The following is an 18,334-nucleotide window of genomic DNA, read 5'->3' on the forward strand; positions in this document are numbered from 1 at the left end:
GTTTGAGAGCTACTGGATAAAGTGAAATCATATTTTATATGTTCACCAGAGGACGAAAGAGTTTATGGCAGCTTGCTTACAGACGAGCCTCCTCACTGTCCATTTTTAAAACTTGTCTTAAAACCTATTTTTATTCCTCGGCTTTCAACCATGCATGAGACTCTGCTCCTGTTTTAGTGTCTTTATGGTTTGTTTTTAGTTGTTTTATTGTTATAATTAGTTTTTAAAAAAATAAACAATTATTTTAGCATTTATTTCTTGTTAATTGTTTTATGTTCCTGTGTTGATTTATTTATTTGTGTACAGCACCTTGTTTCAGCTGTGGTTGTTTTAAAGTGCTTTATAAATAAAGTTGAGTTGAGTTGAGTTGAGTTACATTTAAAATATATAACCAAATTCCTGCTAGCCTCAGCTGTACTTTGAAACTATGTCTTAACTCAGAGTCTGTTTCCTCTTAAGGACACAAATGTGGCTCCTCGACTCAGTATTTGACTGAAATTAATAAATTAAGTAAAATGCAAAATCATTTAATAATTGTATGTTGTATGCATAAACATACCCAATGAATCAAGCGTCCATATTTAGGTACATACTGTTAGTATGAATAATACATATACGTAAAAATATATATTAAAGGACATGGTATATATGTATATCATTACTATTTATTTATTTATTTGTTCCGATCATTGTAATTTTCAAACAAACAAACAAACAAACAAACAAACAAAAAACACAACTATCATCTGAATCATATTATAGCAGGAAGAAGTCTTATTTTACCTGCCCCCCCCCTCCCTCAAGACAAAATAAACAATAGAAACTATAATATTGTATACACACAGACACATCAATTATGTATAATTTATTACAATTATTTTTGTGTATTGGTATATATTATAAAAAATGTTTGCACACGTGTTTATAAATAATTTTAAGTCATATTAAATATACTTATAATAAGTAAGAGTGGCAACTCAATGTGCTTTACATAAAACAAACATTTAACAGAAAAAATTGAAAAGAAACAAGGAATTTGAGAAATAAAAATAAAACCCAATCATAGTAAACACATACATACCCCCCCCCCTCACACACACACACACACACACACACACACACACACACACACACACACACACACTAATAATAAAAACAAAGTACAGAAACATAGAAAGAGAGAGAAATAAAATACTAGAATAGAGCATTAAATATAAGGTTGCAGCATAAAATAATGATTTGCTTTAAAATCATTAAAAGGACATAGAGTGCAAATGAAAGATTAAAATGTAAAGTGCTTTATATATATATATATATATAGTGTGTGTGTATGTTTCTACTTCTAAGTTTTTACTCTTAAGACTTATATTTTAAAAAAATGAATAAAATGATATATAATTCTGTACATTCTTAAATACTATTCTCTTATAAAAATGAAGCTATGTTTGTTTTTAATACTAAATTTAGAAACACAACTAACTTCAGCCTTCACTCATCCTGTAGATCTCAGACATGCGCAGTTCCTCAGACGGCCGCGTGGGGGCGACAGGAAGTAGCGCTTTCTCCACACTGACGGGCTGCTTTCTCTGTCTGTCTGTAATATCGCAGGCTTCACCGGGGCTGAGAGCAACTGTTTAACCCTGCGTGTTATAACTGTAGCTGGATAATAAGTCACCATCACCGTTTTCCTCTTTGTGAAGTGAGTCGCAACAACAACAGGAAGCCTTGAGGTAAAAAAAGAGGAGGAGGCGCAGCTAGTTGAATGCTAAGCTAAGCTAACTTGGATGCTAATGTAGCTTTGTTTATTATTTCATGACAGGTGTAGGCTAGTTCATTCATTGGCTCCAGATTGCTTCTTCGTGTTTGTTGCGGAATAACAAAAAAAACAAGCTGTTAACATTATGTCCTCTTCGTAAAGTTGGCCAACTGAGCTAAGAATGTGAAACAAACTTAGCAAGCTAAAGGGTAAAAAATGTTGTTAGCCTGCGTGCTAACACTAGCTAGTTGTCATCGCGACATCTGAGAGAGCGACCTGTTGTCTCAGGAGGTGCGCACTCTTACTGAGTTTGTCTGGCAGCAGAGGAGTACAATCACATCAGCTTATTTCTCCTTCTCCTTCTTCTTCTTCTTCTCCAGGGATCTTATATTCCCCCTTTTTACCTCACAGTTGCTGCTCTGTCCACACACGGAGGAAACTAAAGCCCGTAATGTTCAATCCGCACATCCACCAGCAGCAGCAGCAGCAACAGCAACAACAACAGTTTCACCAGCACCTGCGGCAGCTACAGCAACTTTTCCAGCAGCAGCCTCCTCCTCCGCCGCCGCAGCCTCCTCCCGGGCACCATGTCCCCCATCACCACCACCAGACACAGCGGTAAGCCCCGTAACTCGAGGCCGGGGATGGTGCGAAGGCCTCCGGGTCAGATATGTGGCTGCTGGCGGTGGCAGAATGAGCGATTTGGGAATAGACACACATAGTTAGATGTGCATTGCCTAGTGTTTTAAATTAATTAAAATGTAATATATTATTATTATATGGGCTCATCTAGTCCAATCTCTGCCATATTCTCATATTTATTTATTTCAATGTGTTATTTCTTGTTTGTTTCTTTAGGTCGTTTTGCACCTGAGCAATCTTAGTTGTGTTGCTTCGCATGTGGGTCAATGACGTATAAGGATTTACAACAACTCAATGTTAGAATAATAAAAACAAGCATATCTAATGCAGTAGTTCAAACATTCAGAATGTTGTGTACCTGAAGATTCATATTATAATGTGAAAGTGATTTTAGTGGGTTTTTCAAGATTAATTGGCACTGGCCTTAAAAAAAGTCATGTGGTGCGACCATGATTCATCTTTTTTTCAGTAATATAAAGTGTTTGAAAACAAAGTATTTGCATTTTTTTTTTAATTTTTGTAAATGATGACCTTTTATTTATATAAAGATATTTCAAGATGAATCATGGTCGCACCACATGACTTTTTTTAAGGCCAGTGCCAATTAATCTTGAAAAACCCACTAAAATCACTTTCACATTTATAATATGAATTTTCAGGTACACAACATTCTGAATGTTTGAACTACTGCATTAGATATGCTTGTTTTTATTATTCTAACATTGAGTTGTTGTAAATCCTTATACGTCATTGACCCATGTACATTGTGTCGGAATGACAATAAATATCTTGAAATTCTCATTTTAATCCTGAAGTAAACATGGTAGAAGGCAATTTGTTTGTTATAGTGGCCAAAGAGAATAAGAAGAGAACTGTTAATGACAACCAAAACTATATTTTTACTTTATGGTGCAGACACTTGTTCATTGGTCAAACAGTGTTAAGTGTTTGTTAAAAGGTGGAGTATTTCCATGTCCTGTTATCTGGCCTGTTCAAAGGTGATGTTGATAAGTATGCAGAGTATAAAAACACGCTATTGCAAGGATGCTGGCCTCAGACCAAGAAATATGATCGACCTGGTGACTGTGTAAGTAGTCGGGGATAATATACAGAAAGCAGGTCATAATTATTAGGATGATGCAGGAGTCGGATGTGACCCAATGAGAATTAAGCATTCAACAAAGCTGTGTAATAAACCTAAACAAACCCTGATCTTATGATATGAAGAACCCTGGTCTGTGCTGTGGGCTTGCGTCATCTTACCTGTCAGTTTTTGTTACTCTACTTGTCATCCTCAGCGATGCAGGATTATTACACAGCAGCTCGTCCAGCTTTATCCCACCAACACCCTCTTATTTCTAATCCTGTGTTGCTATTCTATATTAATGTTTCTTCTTTGGCTTTTTTGTATTTACTTTGGATCTATATTTACAATATTTGTTTTTACAATTGTACTGTTCTTATGTATTTGATTTAGCTGCTATTTATATCAGAACATACCATAGACTGTATATAAGAAATGGACGTAGCATCCGTGACGTCACCCATTGGTTTGTGGACTGCAGCTCGGAGGCCAATAGTATCGGATCTGAGCAGCGCCATCTTGAACATTTCAGGTGCATGCTGGGAAAAATAAAAACAGGGATTCTACTTATATGGCATCAGGAGGAGCATGAGGCGCCCTCCTGAACCTGTGAACCAATCAACCTGTCAATCACGACGTAGCCACGCCCTAATGCATACCCTGCTTTATCGTCACATATAAAATCAGGGAGGCCAAAATGTCCCAAATGAACATCATACTGCATTGAAAAAGGCTTTAAACTAGCGATTGATACCATAAACACATTTTGAAAACGTTTACTGAGGTTAGAAATCAAGTGAGAAGTTGGTGAATTCTCCATTGACTTGTATAGAGACGGAAGTCCTTTTGACACCAAAACGGTCGCCCCCTGGTGGCCTTTTGATAGAATGCAGTTTTAAGTTACTTCCGCGTTGGCCTCATTTCAGAGGACCGGAACTCACTGCTTGATAATGACATTAATGCATCTATATTTTCTCTTCTTTATTTGTTGCCCAGAACGATTGGTGGGCCTCCCCAGACAGCCCCTAATCCCAGGATGGTCAACCTGTGCCAGGCGACCCAGACTACCATCATCGCCCCCAACCCCATGCTGCAGGGGGCCTTACTGATGCAGCAGATGCAGGGTACATGTTGTATTATAGTGTAAAGACAGCAGCATCTAGAAATGGACAACAGTATTATGTTTATTTGTGCTCTTCTTACCCGTGTGTCTGCTCTCACACTGTCCTGTCCTCCAGGTAACATGCGGGGCTTTGGGATGGGCGGACAGCAATACCGTCAGTTCTTCACAGCTGGCGCCAGGTCATCTCTGCTCGGTCCAGTTCCCATGGGCATAGCTCTCAAGTCCCCCATCATGGGTTACCCATCTGCTCGACCCTTCCACCCACACAGTCGCTACTACAACAACAACAACACCAACACCAACACCAACCCAGCCGTCTCCTCCACCTCCTCGTCTTCTTCCACCTCAACCACAGTAATCACCATTATATTGATTAGAGAATAATGACTGTGTTAATCTCCGGTCGAAGGATCATGGTTTGATGATAGCAGTTTAAATGTTTGGTACTGGAGGTAATTTGAAATGCAGCCCACTCAAAGATGATCAGGGCTTCATACTGTGTTTGACACGAGAGCAACTGTTAGCAGGCATCGCATCAGCAGTAAAGTTAAAGTTGAGTTTTTATCCTGCTGAATGGATTTGTCCTCCGAATGCTGCAGCGTGGCTCTTTTGTGTTTTTAGTAGTTTTTGGACAACAGTAGAGATCTATGGCACATAAGTTATTTCAGGTTTTGGCCACAGTCACATATCTGATAGCAGAGCTGAAGTTATTACTGCAAAGAGAATTAAGAGAAACAATTTTGATCATTTTTTTAAGGCAAAAATGTCAAAAGTTCATTTATTCCAATTTCTCAAATGTGACTGTTTACTGCTTTTCTTTCTCCTGTCTGATACTTAATATAGATTTGTTTTAACATTTGGGTAGACAAAATAAGAACTTCAAAATATGCTGGGGCTGGGGAACCTGGGCATTTAATGGACTAATTAATCAAGAATAATTGTCAGATCAACGGATAATGAATGCAATTGTTAGTTAAGCCCTAAGTTGTATTTGATGTTTTCAGGTAATTTGTTGATGGTTAAAAGAACCAGACTCTTGAACAAGTTGTCAAATGATGAATGATTGAGTTGCAAATGCAATAATCAGTTATTTGGCAACCTGTATATTTCCATATATATTATCATAGTTATATTTGTTAATGTTAAATACATAACTGTATATAAAGTCTATCTGTAATTGTGTTCTCTTTGCGTGCAGGAGGCTGCAGCTAGGAAGAGAGACAGCCAGCAGATGGCAGAAGCGAGCAGCGATGACCAACCAGCAGCGAGCAGCTCCAGTGAGACTGGAGATCAGATTGAAACAGGTAGAGCTGCAACCTGCACTGAAATACTTCACTTGTTTAAGCTTGAAGGGATATAAGATCAGTTTAATGTCTCTCCGATCCTCCTCCGCCAACCAGCTCTTTGCCCCATCTGCCAACTTAACTACCATCATGGGGTCAAGAGCTTTCAGCCGATCTGCCCCCCCGCCTCAGGAACTCTCTCCCACCAGACATTCACACTTCTGACTCTGTTTCCACCTTTAAATCCCGCCTGAAAACGCTCCTATTCAGAGCTGCATACTCTGTCTCACACTAACTATGCATCACGTTCTTGTTTATTTATTGTACTGATGCACTTTATAGTCACATTCATATTTATTCTTTATCTTTGCACTAAATGTTACCTGATTTATATTGTTTGATGTACTGTTGTTGTGTTTTATGTGCCTTGTAAGGTGTCCTTGAGTGCTTTGAAAGGTGCCTTTAAATATAATGCATCATCATCATCATCATCATCATCATATGTGACTTTCAGTTAGTGTACATGTAAAATATGTACAGAAGAATACTTTGATTTTGAATTTGTTTGCATGTGTTTGGCTATGACCCACAGATGGTGCTGTGGGAGGAGATGATGGAGACACACAGCCGTCTGAAGAGCAACTTGAAGAGCCTGCAGTGAAGAAACCGAGGACAGACGAGTAGGAAAAATATTTATTATTATTATTGTTATAAACAACAGAAGACAACAGGGGGTTAAAGTGTAAAGGTGCTCAGTTAAAGAAATGGTCTCCCCTGAATTACCCTAATTTTCTCCCCTCTTTTGTTATATCAGGTCAGAGGAGCCTAAAGAACAGAGCGTGGTTGAGACTGTCACTATAGAAGACACAGACGGGGAGGCTCTTTCTTCAGAGAGTAACAGCAACATGGAAGCCGCCAGCCATCCTGAAGGTAAAATTAACTTAATATATATATATATATATCATCAATATGGAGAGCAGGTGGTTTCAGTTGAGATACATATTGTTTGTTTCTCTGACTTTTTTCCCAGACTGCATGATTGTGGAGGAAGGAGGTTCCACAGCTGGATCAGATGATGTTGAGCTGCTGGAGGAGAGTACTGTTGCTGAGGTGAGGGGACTCTTTTTATTTTGTCACCATATACTTTGGGAAGTGCAGGTCACATCTGTATGTCTGCCATAAATCTGTCAATATACACAAAACTGGGTTTACATCATAGACTGTATATATAATGGACGTAACATCCGTGACGTCACCCATTGGTTTGTGGACTGCTGCTTGGAAGCGAATAGTTTCAGATCTGAGCAGCGCCATCTTGAAAATTTCAGGTGCATGCTGGGAAAAATAAAAACACGGATTCTACTTATATGGGCATCAGGAGGAGCATGAGGCGCCCTCCTGAACCTGTGAACCAATCAACCTGTCAATCAATCAATACGTAGCCACGCCCTAATGCATACCCTGCTTTATCGTCACATATAAAATCAGGGAGACTTTAAACTTTGTGTCGTCCTCCCGGGTCAAATTGACCCCTTCTTTCCTCCCTTCCTTGCCTCCTTCCTTCCTTTCCTTCCTCCCTGCTTTCCTTCCTCCATCCTTTCCCTCCTTCCTCCCTCCTTTCCTTCCTCCCTCCTTTCCTTCCTTCCTCCCTTCCTTCCGTCCTCCCTCACTCCTTTCCTTCCTTCCTTCTTCCTCCCTTCCTTCCTTCTTCCTCCCTTCACTTCCTTCTTCCTCCCTTCCTCCCTTCTTCCTCCCTTCACTTCCTTCTTTCCTTCCTTCCTACCTCCCTTCCTCGACTCGAGGACAACAGAAGGCTTTAAACTAGCGATTGAGACCATAAACACATTTTGAAAACGTTTACTGAGGTTAGAAATCAAGTGAGAAGTTGGTGAATTCTCCATTGACTTGTATAGAGACGGAAGTCCTTTTGACACCAAAACGGTCGCCCCCTGGTGGCCTTTTGATAGAATGCAGTTTTAAGTTACTTCCGTGTTGGCCTCATTTCAGAGGACCGGAACTTCCCGCCTGGTTTACATCTGGTTTATGACACTTCTCTGTAGGCACACAGCTGTACGTCTGGCCCGAGTGAAGACAGCCAGCAGGTTAATTTACTCCCGGATGAGACGCCACAGAGCAAAGATGCTCCTTTAGCTTCACCAGACCACCAGGAAGAAGAAGAAGAAGAGGAGGGTGAAGCGGAGGGCGCCAACAAGTTTTACTGCTACCTCTGCAGCATCACCTGCCACAACCAGCAAGTAGGTGGAATGGAAATGAACGCACATGACACAAAGTCACAGCAAACCGTATTTTTTTTGTACCGTCGTCGTCTATAATTTAATCTTCTCTTCTTTTGTGTTTTTCTTTGTAGAACTTCAGGAGTCATATGAACAGCGTTTCGCACCAGCAGAGGATGATGGAGATCCAGCACATGAGCAACGCCTGCCTGGTCACGCTGCTGCCTCGAGTGCAGGAGACTCTACAGGGAGCAAGCAAAGAGGGGTTTGTTGCATTTGGCTCACGTTTTTTGTATTCTCATTTCTCTAATGCAGAGGTGTCAAACATGCGGCCCGCGGGCCAGAACCGGCCCGCCAAGGGGTGCAATCCGGCCCACTTTCCTTCCTGTGTTCTTTTCCTTCCCTCCATCTGTCCTTCCTACCTTCCTTTTTTCCTTTCTTCATAGCTTCCTCCCTTTCTTCCTTCTGTCCTTCCTTCCATCTGTCCTTCCTTCCTTCCTTCCTTCCTTCCTTCCTTCCATCTGTCCTTCCTCCATTTCTTCCTTCCTTCCTCCTTTCCTTCTCTCTGTCCTTCCTTCTTTCCTTTCTTCCGTCTGTCTGTCTGTCCTACCTTTCTTCCCTCCTTCCTTTTGCCTGTTTTTTTCCTTCCCTTCTTATTTCCTTCCTTCCATCATTTTAATGATCCGGCCCACATGAGATCAAATTGGTCTGTATGTGGCCCTTGAATGAAAATGAGTTTGACACCTTTGCTCTAATGGGTCAATGACGTATAAGGATTTACAACAACTCAATATTAGAATAATAAAAACAAGCATATCTAATGCAGTAGTTCAAACATTCAGAATGTTGTGTACCTGAAAATTCATATTATAAATGTGAAAGTGATTTTAGTGGGTTTTTCAAGATTAATTGGCACTGGCCTTAAAAAAAGTCATGTGGTGCGACCATGATTCATCTTGAAATATCTTATATAAATAAAAGACCATCATTTACAAAAAAAAAATAAAAATGCAAATACTTTGTTTCCAAACACTTTATATTACTGAAAATGTGTAAAAAGATGTGAAGCGTGTTAAGTAAATTAATTTATTTCAAGATGAATCATGGTCGCACCACATGACTTTTTTTAGGGCCAGTGCCAATTAATCTTGAAAAACCCACTAAAATCACTTTCACATTTATAATATGAATTTTCAGGTACACAACATTCTGAATGTTTGAACTACTGCATTAGATATGCTTGTTTTTATTATTCTAACATTGAGTTGTTGTGAATCCTTATACGTCATTGACCCTTATACAGTAGTTTTAGTTTGAATGGTGATAATTATCTTTTTATTTCAACCATCATTTTGCAGTGAATCATTTTAATGTTCATGAATCTTGAGTTACATTTTGTCTGTTTTCTTTGCAGGGAGAAAAAATCCGATTTGCAGCGTTGGTGTGCCACCTGTCACACCCACTTCACCAGTAGCCTCATGGACCACCGTCGCACCAAGGAGCACAAAGTAAGCTTAAAATGAGAATATAGTAAATAACAAATCATCTATGCTCAGCAGGATTGAATCAGTCATCATAAGAGTGTGCTGACTTAAATATGGACCTTTCATTATAGTTAAATCAGTCATAAAATGAATAAATTTGTATTCAATGGAACGATATGTAGTTAGTGACATTGATCCGGGGGTTTGGACTCAGTTTTGTGATGTACTGTGATTACTGATGTTCTGGTGTCCCTTCCTGTCTTTCCTCAGCTTGCCAGTCGAACTGCCATCTCCTCCTGCACAGTCTGCAAGAAACACTTCAGGACCTCCCAGATATTTGTGGAGCACTTGCAGTCCCAGGAGCACCGGCAGAAGATGGAGAAGGTATCTTGTGTTTACATTTCTGATTTCTGATACAGGTGATGATTAATTAAATGGCGCTTTTCCACTACACCGTTCCAGCACGACTCGCCTCGGTTCTTTTTGCGTTTCCACTAGGGATAGTACCTGGTACCTGGTACTTTTTTAGTACCTGCTCTGGTGACGTTCCAAGCGAGCCGAGCCGATACTAAATATGACGTCACCAGACTGCCGGCCGCTGATTGGTCAGAAGAGTTGTCGCTGGAAGAGTCATGAGCCGTCCCACACAAGAATCAAACCCGGCATTTTTAAATACAGGCAGCAGCGTTACCATAGTTACAGCTATACGGCTCAATTTTCTTGCTTTGTGTGACAGAAAGCCTCATACATCAGCAAGTACACCACTACCTCCATGTCCTCCATTGTTTTGTGTCGCGTATAAAACGAAGTCACAGCAGTTTCACGGAGCCGTTGCTATGACGACCCCGCCCACGTTGAGTAAGTACTATTTTGTAATGGAAAAGGTTCCTGGTACCAAACCGAGGCGAGTCGTGCTGGAACTGTGTAGTGGAAAAAGCGCCAAAACTACTCCCCTAGTCATTCATGCTGTACTTTTTGTTAATGTTTCCCAGCTTCAGGAGACGGAGGGCTCTGAGGCTTTGGCCAAGCTGACCTCAATGGATACCGACGGCTTTTCACTGGAAGAGGAGGAGGGCAGCGAGATGGAAGAGTTAGAGGATAGACAGAGGAGCGAAGGGGACCAAGACTCCTCTGACAAACAGGTGATTTCATTGAATATGTTGACAATCACAGTGTCATCTCTGAAATAACACTTTCAGGACCTCTTAGTTTGTGCATTATTTTAATAAAGTTGTTTACTGTGTTTGTGGGGACCTGGTACAGGATGGCTGGACCTCCTCTACAGAAGTGACCCTAAAGGACATGACCAGTGATGAGCAGTATGACCCTGACACAGTCTACGGTGAGTGACAGAGTCCTCTAATGATGACATTTAATATTATTGTATAATATCCATTTGAGTCACGTTTATTCTCTGCTTTCTTTCTTTTACCACAGGGTCTAGTTTCTTTGTTCCAGTAGCAGGTTTTATCTGCAGACTCTGCAACAAATTCTACCACTTTGAATCCTCTGCCCTGCACAGCCACTGCAAATCCCTGAAGCACTTTGAGAACCTCAAGGTTTGTTTTTAATCACTATCAAATAGACGGCAGCTGGTGAAACTTATTAGCTGTGTGGCCCAAATTAAATTATTATTGTTGTTCTCATTTCATGTTTTTAGGGAATTCAATTTTAAGTTTATTAACACTTGTGGTCATTTGCGTTCAGTATTTCAGAGAGAGATGGTTTGCATTCATGTGTGTTTCTCCTCGAGGAATCTCCACATCCTCATCATCGTCTTTTTCTGCTTTCTTTCCTCAGACTCACAGAGACTTGCTCTGTCAAAAGAGTGAAGCTGTTGAATCTTCCAGAGAATCTCTCTTAGCTGAGGACAGCTTACCAGAAACCACCACAGACTGTTTGGATGAGAGTTCCCTCTGCGATGACACAGATATAGGGACGGACCTAAACTCAATGCAGCCTACCGTCACACTCAACCGACTGAGCGTCCAGGAAGAAAACCAGCAAAAGGAGAACCAAGCTGAACCAGAACCAACCTCACAGGAAGTCATCACCACCTCAGCGACCAGCAGTGGCAGCGCAGACCAAGAGCTAAACCTCCAAAGCGAGGAGCAAGAGCCCACATCCCAGGTCTCTGTAGTTCAGGATAGTCCAGCTGAGTTGCCCTCTGACAGCATCAAAAAGGAGCCAGACTCAGAGCCGGCAGCAGCTGCTAATGAAGAGGAGGAGGAGAAGGAGGAGGAGAAGGAAAAGGAGGAGGAGAAGGAGGAGGAGGAGGAGAAGGAGGAGAAGGAGAAGGAGAAGGAGGAGGAGAAAGAGGAGGAGAAGGAAGCTCCTGCTGCACCAGAGAAAAAGAACAGCACAGGGAAGGCGAAAGCGACGCCCAAACGCAGGTCAGGAAGAGCTGCAAACAGACGTTGAGTCAAAGAGATGGAAAGAAAGGAAACCTGGTACAATCCCAACCTTGAGACATCACATGTCAGTATACAAAGAGGTGCTTCATGGAACAAGAAGTGAACGGCCATGTTTGGAAAGTTTGAATTAAACACACACCCACAGATAGGAAGACTGATGACGATGATGAAACACGGTGGAACGGATGCTCTCCCAGGGTGGGAATAAAGGGTTGGTAAGCCTTTTCATTTTGGCTCCCAGTTAGAACATCATGTTCTTTAGAAGGCCAATCATGTGGCCAAAAGTCGCACTTTCAGATTACACAAATCAAAAAGACATGAAATTAAGCATGTCTGGTCACACCAGCCTTTTCCTTTAAGTGTTTTTTTTTTTAAACAATTAAAACAAACTTTTTTTAGATAAAGAGATGTTCGGTAAATTTAGGACCTGCTAGAAAAAACCTGTTACATGGACACATACACTCACTAGCCTCTTTATTAGGAACACCTGTGGAATCTAATGCAATCCAATACAACAGCTCTGCTATAAATTCTACATTTATGAAGTTTATACATCTTCAGTGTTTGTTGACATTACCATGAAGGTGATAATTCTACTTTATGTTTATTATTGAGGTCATAGTGGGTGATGGTGGTGTATTAGGGTGCTTTATATTCACTGGTGTTCCTAATATTTTGTCCACTCCATTAACATACATGAGAGGGGCAAAATATTAGGAACACCAGTGAATATAATGCACCTCAGTACATCACCACCTCTTAGTATGACCTCAATAATAAACATAGAGTAGAATCATCACCTTTATGACAATGTTAACAAAATGTATAAACTTCATAAATGTATAATTTATAACAGAGCTGTTTGTATTACATTGAATTAGATTGCACAGATGTTCCTAATAAAGTGGCCTGTGGCTGTATATTGAAAATCATAGAAGCTACACATACATTTTATTATTAAAAAAACAATATTTTAAAGGTGTAGTATGAAATTAAATTCATATTCACACAACTTCTCTAAACACTGGAAAGATAAATGAAATGTTTTAGGTCTTTATCCGAAGCTGAATAATCTAAACTGGCTAATCACAAGGTTTATTTTCCACCCTGCTGTCCTCGAGGACTTAGCTGGAGGCTTATCATCGTTTTTTTATTGTTTGTTTTTTTTTTGCAGATTCTCTGGCTTAGCTAGAGGAATGATTGTTAACATAATATAACCTGCAAGTGTAGAAGACTATACTGATAGTAAAGTGGAGTCATTCTCCACCTTTGCTAACCACGTAGCACACGCTTTTAGCGAAGTTGAAATGTAGAATGTAACCAAATTAAGTGTTTGAGCAAGTGACTACTTCTTTTTATAAAGTGTTATCACGAGCAAAATGGTACTTTTGGCTTTGAGTGTTGAGCCTCGCAGAACCTTGAATCTGATCGTAGCTTTGTCGATGAAGAAGAAGATTGTTCAGGGCATTTTTTTTTTTTTTTTTTTTTTCATCCATTTTTTATTTCTATACATTTTGAGTTGATGTTGTTAGTAGCAGTGGCCTTCTTGCTGAAACAGTGCTGCTCATATTATTACAGACCTGCTGTCGGTGACCAAGAAAGTCTTTTTTTTTTTTGTGTGTGTGTAGTAAAAAATACAAAATCTCAACATAAGGTTTAAGGAGCTGAATGTGTCAAAAAAAAACCTTTTACATCTGCTGTCTTTACATATGGAAAGAGTGCTCCTGTATTCTTAAACTATTAAAGAGCTCTCAGTGGAACCAGAGCAGCAGAAAGCTTCATCAACAAGCCAAGAAAAGGAAAGTTTTTGTGCAACCAGCAAAGAAATGAATCTATAAATGATTAAGAGTCGTTAAGTCTTGAAGCTCCTTTAACATATTAAGCCTTGTCATGTAAAACAGGTTGATTTTCCCTCTCACTGGACGTCAAAATTGAATAAAAATACGCTTCACATGGTTCACGTTGCCACATCAATCACATTCCAGTAGACATTTGTCAAGTGTGCCTACATTTAGAATAAAATAATAGTTGCTTTATGTATTTCTGTGAGTGTTCTTCGAGCATTCGCGTTACATAATATTGTTAGTTTGCGCTTATTTTCCTTTTATTTACCATTGCGTTGATTCATTTCCCCCCCCTCTTCAATAAGATGTTTAGTAGCTATACACTGGAGAGATGGATGGATGGAACCACAGCTGAGTTAATGGTCCCAAATATTTCGGTATTTAAAGTTGCAAAGTCTCCTTGTGAAGCTTCAACCTGTAACATCCAGTGAATCGCCCCGTTATAGATTATATATGTACGTAACGTTTCATTCTGGTTCCAGCATTTCAGCCGCCACAACATCCGTAAATAAAGGATGTATTACTTCCTTTTTCATGACTCGTGTATTGTTCTGGAAAACATTTCACCCTCCAATTATATAGAGAGAAGGATATTTTAAATTTAAACCACAGAAGAAGAACCGGTTCACACATGAATCAAAAAAAACCTGTAGTCACCATGACAACCATCACATGATTCATATTTCTATCCGTGTTGTCTGAAGGCATGGGGGGGGGGGAATCTGAGATGTACATTTTTAGCTCTGATAAAGAAAAGAACGGGGGAAGAAGAAGAAGAAGAGAGGTGGAGGGAAAAAAAAAAGATGTAAAGAATTTCAAACCAAGCTGAATGTTTCTTATTGTATTTTTATTCAGCTAACTGACAATTTGAGATCAAAACAAGTGATGTTTTCTAACTGCTGGAAGTTTAATGTATTTTTGGATGTTTTTTTTTGTTTTCTGTTCGGGGGTCATTTTAATTTATATTAAAATGTCTGATAATTCCCAAAGCTTGTGGTTGTGGTTGTTCTACATAAACACTTTTCATACAGCAGTTTTAATCCTGAACATGATGAAGAAAACAAACTGCACACATTTCATCATGCTGCAGATGATCCATAATAGTTTTTTTTTTTTTTTTAAATAAATACTTTTTTGACATCTGGAATGTTGCATATTCACTTTTTGGGGACACATACAGTAATTACAGAGATTGCAGCTGTTATAAAAGCATTACATTGATTCTTGGTGAAGCCAGAAACATCATAATGTTATTCTCCAGTTTAACCATGAGGACAGAATCAAGCATGTGCAGGGTTATGCATTTAAATCTCTTACCTCCCCCCCCTTCATTAATATCACACATAACTGATGCCAAGTCTCTTCAATTACCTTCTTAAAAATCTACTGGTGTATTCCTTGCTTTGGGAATGTCATCATTATGTCCCACTACAGAGGGAGATCGAGCCTTTTACATAGCAAGTTGGCAACAGAGTGCTAAGTTACTGTGACGTCCAACTTGTTTGATGAGCTGCAAAGAGGGTCAATAAACTTCAATCTTCAGCACACCACAGTTCAAAAAAAAAAGGAGAAAAACTAGATCGAGTTCAGTGACAAGAGGATATGGAAAATATCACTGTCGTACACACGTCTGCTGATGAGGGTGCAATTTTACAGAAGACTCACACAGGCATGGTCTATGGAGGTTAGGACTCAACTTTCAGACATTTTTCTAACTCAATCCCCATTTTTCTAACTGCTCTTATCGCTTATTTGCGATTTCCCGGTGTCATCATCATCCAGCTCTTCCGTGCCAGGTGAGGAGGAGTCCACGTCTGCAGGTTGTTGGCTCGGCTCCTCCTCCTCCTCCTCCTCCTCCTCGGTGGGAGAGCCGAGCAGCTGGGCCCTGAACTCCAGCCGGGCTTGACGGTTGGACTCCATCAGATCGTGCAGTTTGCCGTTAAGTGCGTCGTTCCGGTCCTCCAGGTCATCGAGATACGAGTTGATCTGATCTAGCATGGAGTTGATGGATGCGTACTCTGTGGATAAGCAACAAGAGACATTAGACTTTTTTATGTCATGCAAAATAAAGAGCTGCCACCTGTAGATTAACTTTATAGGTTTAACTGTAGAAGATGTAAAAAAAAAGCTAATTATTTATGTGCATTAAAAAAAGACAGGTTCACAAGTTCTCAAGTATGTCTTAAAACAATAATCAGCTGTCCAAATCAACACTGAAATAGTTTCTTTTTCTTGCCATAATCATTCCTCCTGTTCATACTGGCCATTAGAAGATCCCTTCATAAAGAACTTACAATGTAAGAGATGGGAGACACAATCCACAGTCCTCCATCTGTGTAATAATATATATTTAAAAAAGTTTATGTGAGACTAATATGAAGCTTAAGCCTTCCAAAAGAGTCAAATCAAGAAGACATTCAGAATGTTGTGTACCTGAAAATTCATATTATACATGTGAAAGTGATTTTAGTGGGTTTTTCAAGATTAATTGGCACTGGCCTTAAAAAAAGTCATGTGGTGCGACCATGATTCATCTTGAAATATCTTATATAAATAAAAGATCATCATTTACAAACATTTAAAAAAAAAAATGCAAATACTTTGTTTCCAAACACTTTATATTACTGAAAACTTGTAAAAAAAGATGTGAAGCGTGTTAAGTAAATTAATTTATTTCAAGATGAATCATGGTCGCACCACATGACTTTTTTTAAGGCCAGTGCCAATTAATCTTGAAAAACCCACTAAAATCACTTTCACATTTATAATATGAATTTTCAGGTACACAACATTCTGAATGTTTGAACTACTGCATTAGATATGCTTGTTTTTATTATTCTAACATTGAGTTGTTGTAAATCCTTATACGTCATTGACCCAAAAACGTGTGAACCTATCCTTTAATACTTTAAATATCTGACTTTAAAATCAATGTAATGACTAATATGAAGCTTCAGTCGTCCAAAAGAGTCAAATCAAGTAGATATCTTTAAATATTAGTCTTTTATTACTATTCTGCCCCCATTACTTACACTAAAAGCTCATCTATTAATAGCCAGGGTTCAAATCGTGTGAATTTATCCTTTATTACTTTAAATAACTGACTTTAAAATCAATGTTTTGCACAATAGTTTGGTGGATATTCCCTTTTAACTTCAATAACATCGCCCTACTAACACTAACATGGCTTTCTCCTTACCTCCTTCGCCGAATTCATCCTCGTCGTTGATGATACCCTCATCAACAGAGATGTTGGGGTCTCCATTTGGTCCAGACATTGTTTAAATATCTGCGTTTATTAATGTTTTGTCCAAACAGCTGTGTTATGTTTCGTTTTAGCTAGCTAGGTAGCTAGCGACCAGCGAACTAGCATTAGCAAAAGTCTCTGCGAGCGACAATTTAAGCTCAGCAAAAATGTCCCCAAATGGCAAATAATAATGCACTAATAGATGTCCTCTTCGACGGTGTTTGTGGAAAGAGTAATAAAATAATCTCCCACAGGCTAATTCAGCTAGCTTTACGTTTAACTGGAAAACGTCAAATATTAAATAGCGTAATGAGGGATTTAACAAAGATCGCTTATTCAAGGAGAAGATAGTTCACTCTTAACAAAATAACCTAGTGTGTAAATTAGTGAAACTATCGTCAATGATGGATCGGAGAATATGTTCTTTGAGCTGTGTTAAGTTATTAATCAGCGACTGAAGTGGAACAACGTCCAGCTTTTACAGTTAAAACCTCCGCAACATCCCCGCAGCTTTACTTGGCGACTGGACCAACGGTTTCTGGAAATAACGACAGAGTGGGCGCTCTTCTTATATGGTGCTCTCTGGTTCTGTGACGTCACGTTAGAGCGTCATCAGTCACGTGGTGAGTCAGCTGACTGGAACGCACTTGCTTTTAGCACCTGACTTAAACAATTTAGTTACTTGAACTGCTTCAGCACTTTAAACTGTAATCTTTCATTTGCACTCTATGTCCTTTTAATGATTTTTTAAAGAAAATCATTATTTTATGCTGCAACCTTATATTTAATGCTCTATTATAGTATTTTATTACGCTCTCTTTCTATGTTTCTGTCCTTTGTTTTTATTATTAATGTGTGTGTGTGTGTGGGGGGGGGGGGGGGTAAGTATGTGTTTACTAGGATTGGGTTTTATTTTTATTTCTCAAATTCAATGTTTTTTTTGTTGTTTGTTGTTTTTTTTCAATTTTTTCTGTTAAATGTTTGTTTTATATAAAGCACATTGAGTTGCCACTGTGTATGAAATGCACTATATAAATAAAACTGCCTTGCCCTTGCCTTCAGATAAAATACAGTTCTATTACGTCATCCATAAATAAAGTATTATTATTATTATAATTATTGTTATTATTATTATTATTACATTTATCGCGTTTTGTCATCAGTTCGGCATCACTGGAAAACTCGTCCTTTACTTGATTTACTCATTTTGATTTAATCAGATG

At 39.2% G+C, this 18,334-nt stretch overlaps 3 protein-coding genes across 4 annotated transcripts in view; 2 read left to right on the plus strand and 1 right to left on the minus strand.

Moving 5' to 3' along the window:
* golga2 (golgin A2) overlaps positions 1-18,334 on the plus strand; it is a 178,650-nt gene that overhangs the window by 87,304 nt on the left and 73,012 nt on the right. The window lies entirely within an intron of this gene.
* On the plus strand, positions 1,591-12,729 carry ciz1a (cdkn1a interacting zinc finger protein 1a). 2 transcript variants are annotated; one of them, XM_062434666.1, is made up of 16 exons: positions 1,591-1,730; positions 2,137-2,374; positions 4,479-4,606; positions 4,721-4,959; positions 5,804-5,909; positions 6,481-6,568; positions 6,703-6,818; positions 6,919-6,998; positions 7,949-8,143; positions 8,257-8,387; positions 9,537-9,630; positions 9,877-9,990; positions 10,599-10,748; positions 10,870-10,948; positions 11,044-11,165; positions 11,407-12,729. In XM_062434666.1, exons 2-16 carry the CDS (start codon positions 2,208-2,210, stop codon positions 12,025-12,027), a joined length of 2,430 nt encoding a protein of 809 aa, XP_062290650.1. In that variant the 5' UTR covers positions 1,591-1,730; positions 2,137-2,207; the 3' UTR covers positions 12,028-12,729. The 2 variants fall into 2 exon arrangements, with proteins under 2 accessions (XP_062290650.1, XP_062290651.1); XM_062434667.1 differs by having other exon boundaries at positions 1,611-1,730; positions 2,168-2,374.
* bbln (bublin coiled coil protein) lies at positions 14,695-17,403 on the minus strand. Its single transcript, XM_062435242.1, has 2 exons — positions 17,064-17,403; positions 14,695-15,882 (listed from the first exon to the last, which is right to left on the minus strand). Exons 1-2 carry the CDS (start codon positions 17,140-17,142, stop codon positions 15,596-15,598), a joined length of 366 nt encoding a protein of 121 aa, XP_062291226.1. The 5' UTR covers positions 17,143-17,403; the 3' UTR covers positions 14,695-15,595.

Source organism: Scomber scombrus, chromosome 15 (genome assembly GCF_963691925.1).
Source record: "Scomber scombrus chromosome 15, fScoSco1.1, whole genome shotgun sequence".
NCBI classification, from domain to species: domain Eukaryota; kingdom Metazoa; phylum Chordata; class Actinopteri; order Scombriformes; family Scombridae; genus Scomber; species Scomber scombrus.

Excerpts from the sequence above, each read along its gene's own strand:
- ciz1a (XM_062434666.1), top strand. The coding sequence starts at position 2,208 with ATGTTCAATCCGCACATCCACCAGCAGCAGCAGCAGCAACAGCAACAA. Across the intron at positions 2,375-4,478 it reads CACCACCACCAGACACAGCG|AACGATTGGTGGGCCTCCCC; the intron begins GTAAGCCCCGTA and ends TTTGTTGCCCAG. Across the intron at positions 6,999-7,948 it reads AGGAGAGTACTGTTGCTGAG|GCACACAGCTGTACGTCTGG; the intron begins GTGAGGGGACTC and ends ACTTCTCTGTAG.
- bbln (XM_062435242.1), bottom strand. The coding sequence starts at position 17,142 with ATGTCTGGACCAAATGGAGACCCCAACATCTCTGTTGATGAGGGTATC. Across the intron at positions 15,883-17,063 it reads GGATGAATTCGGCGAAGGAG|AGTACGCATCCATCAACTCC; the intron begins GTAAGGAGAAAG and ends GCTTATCCACAG.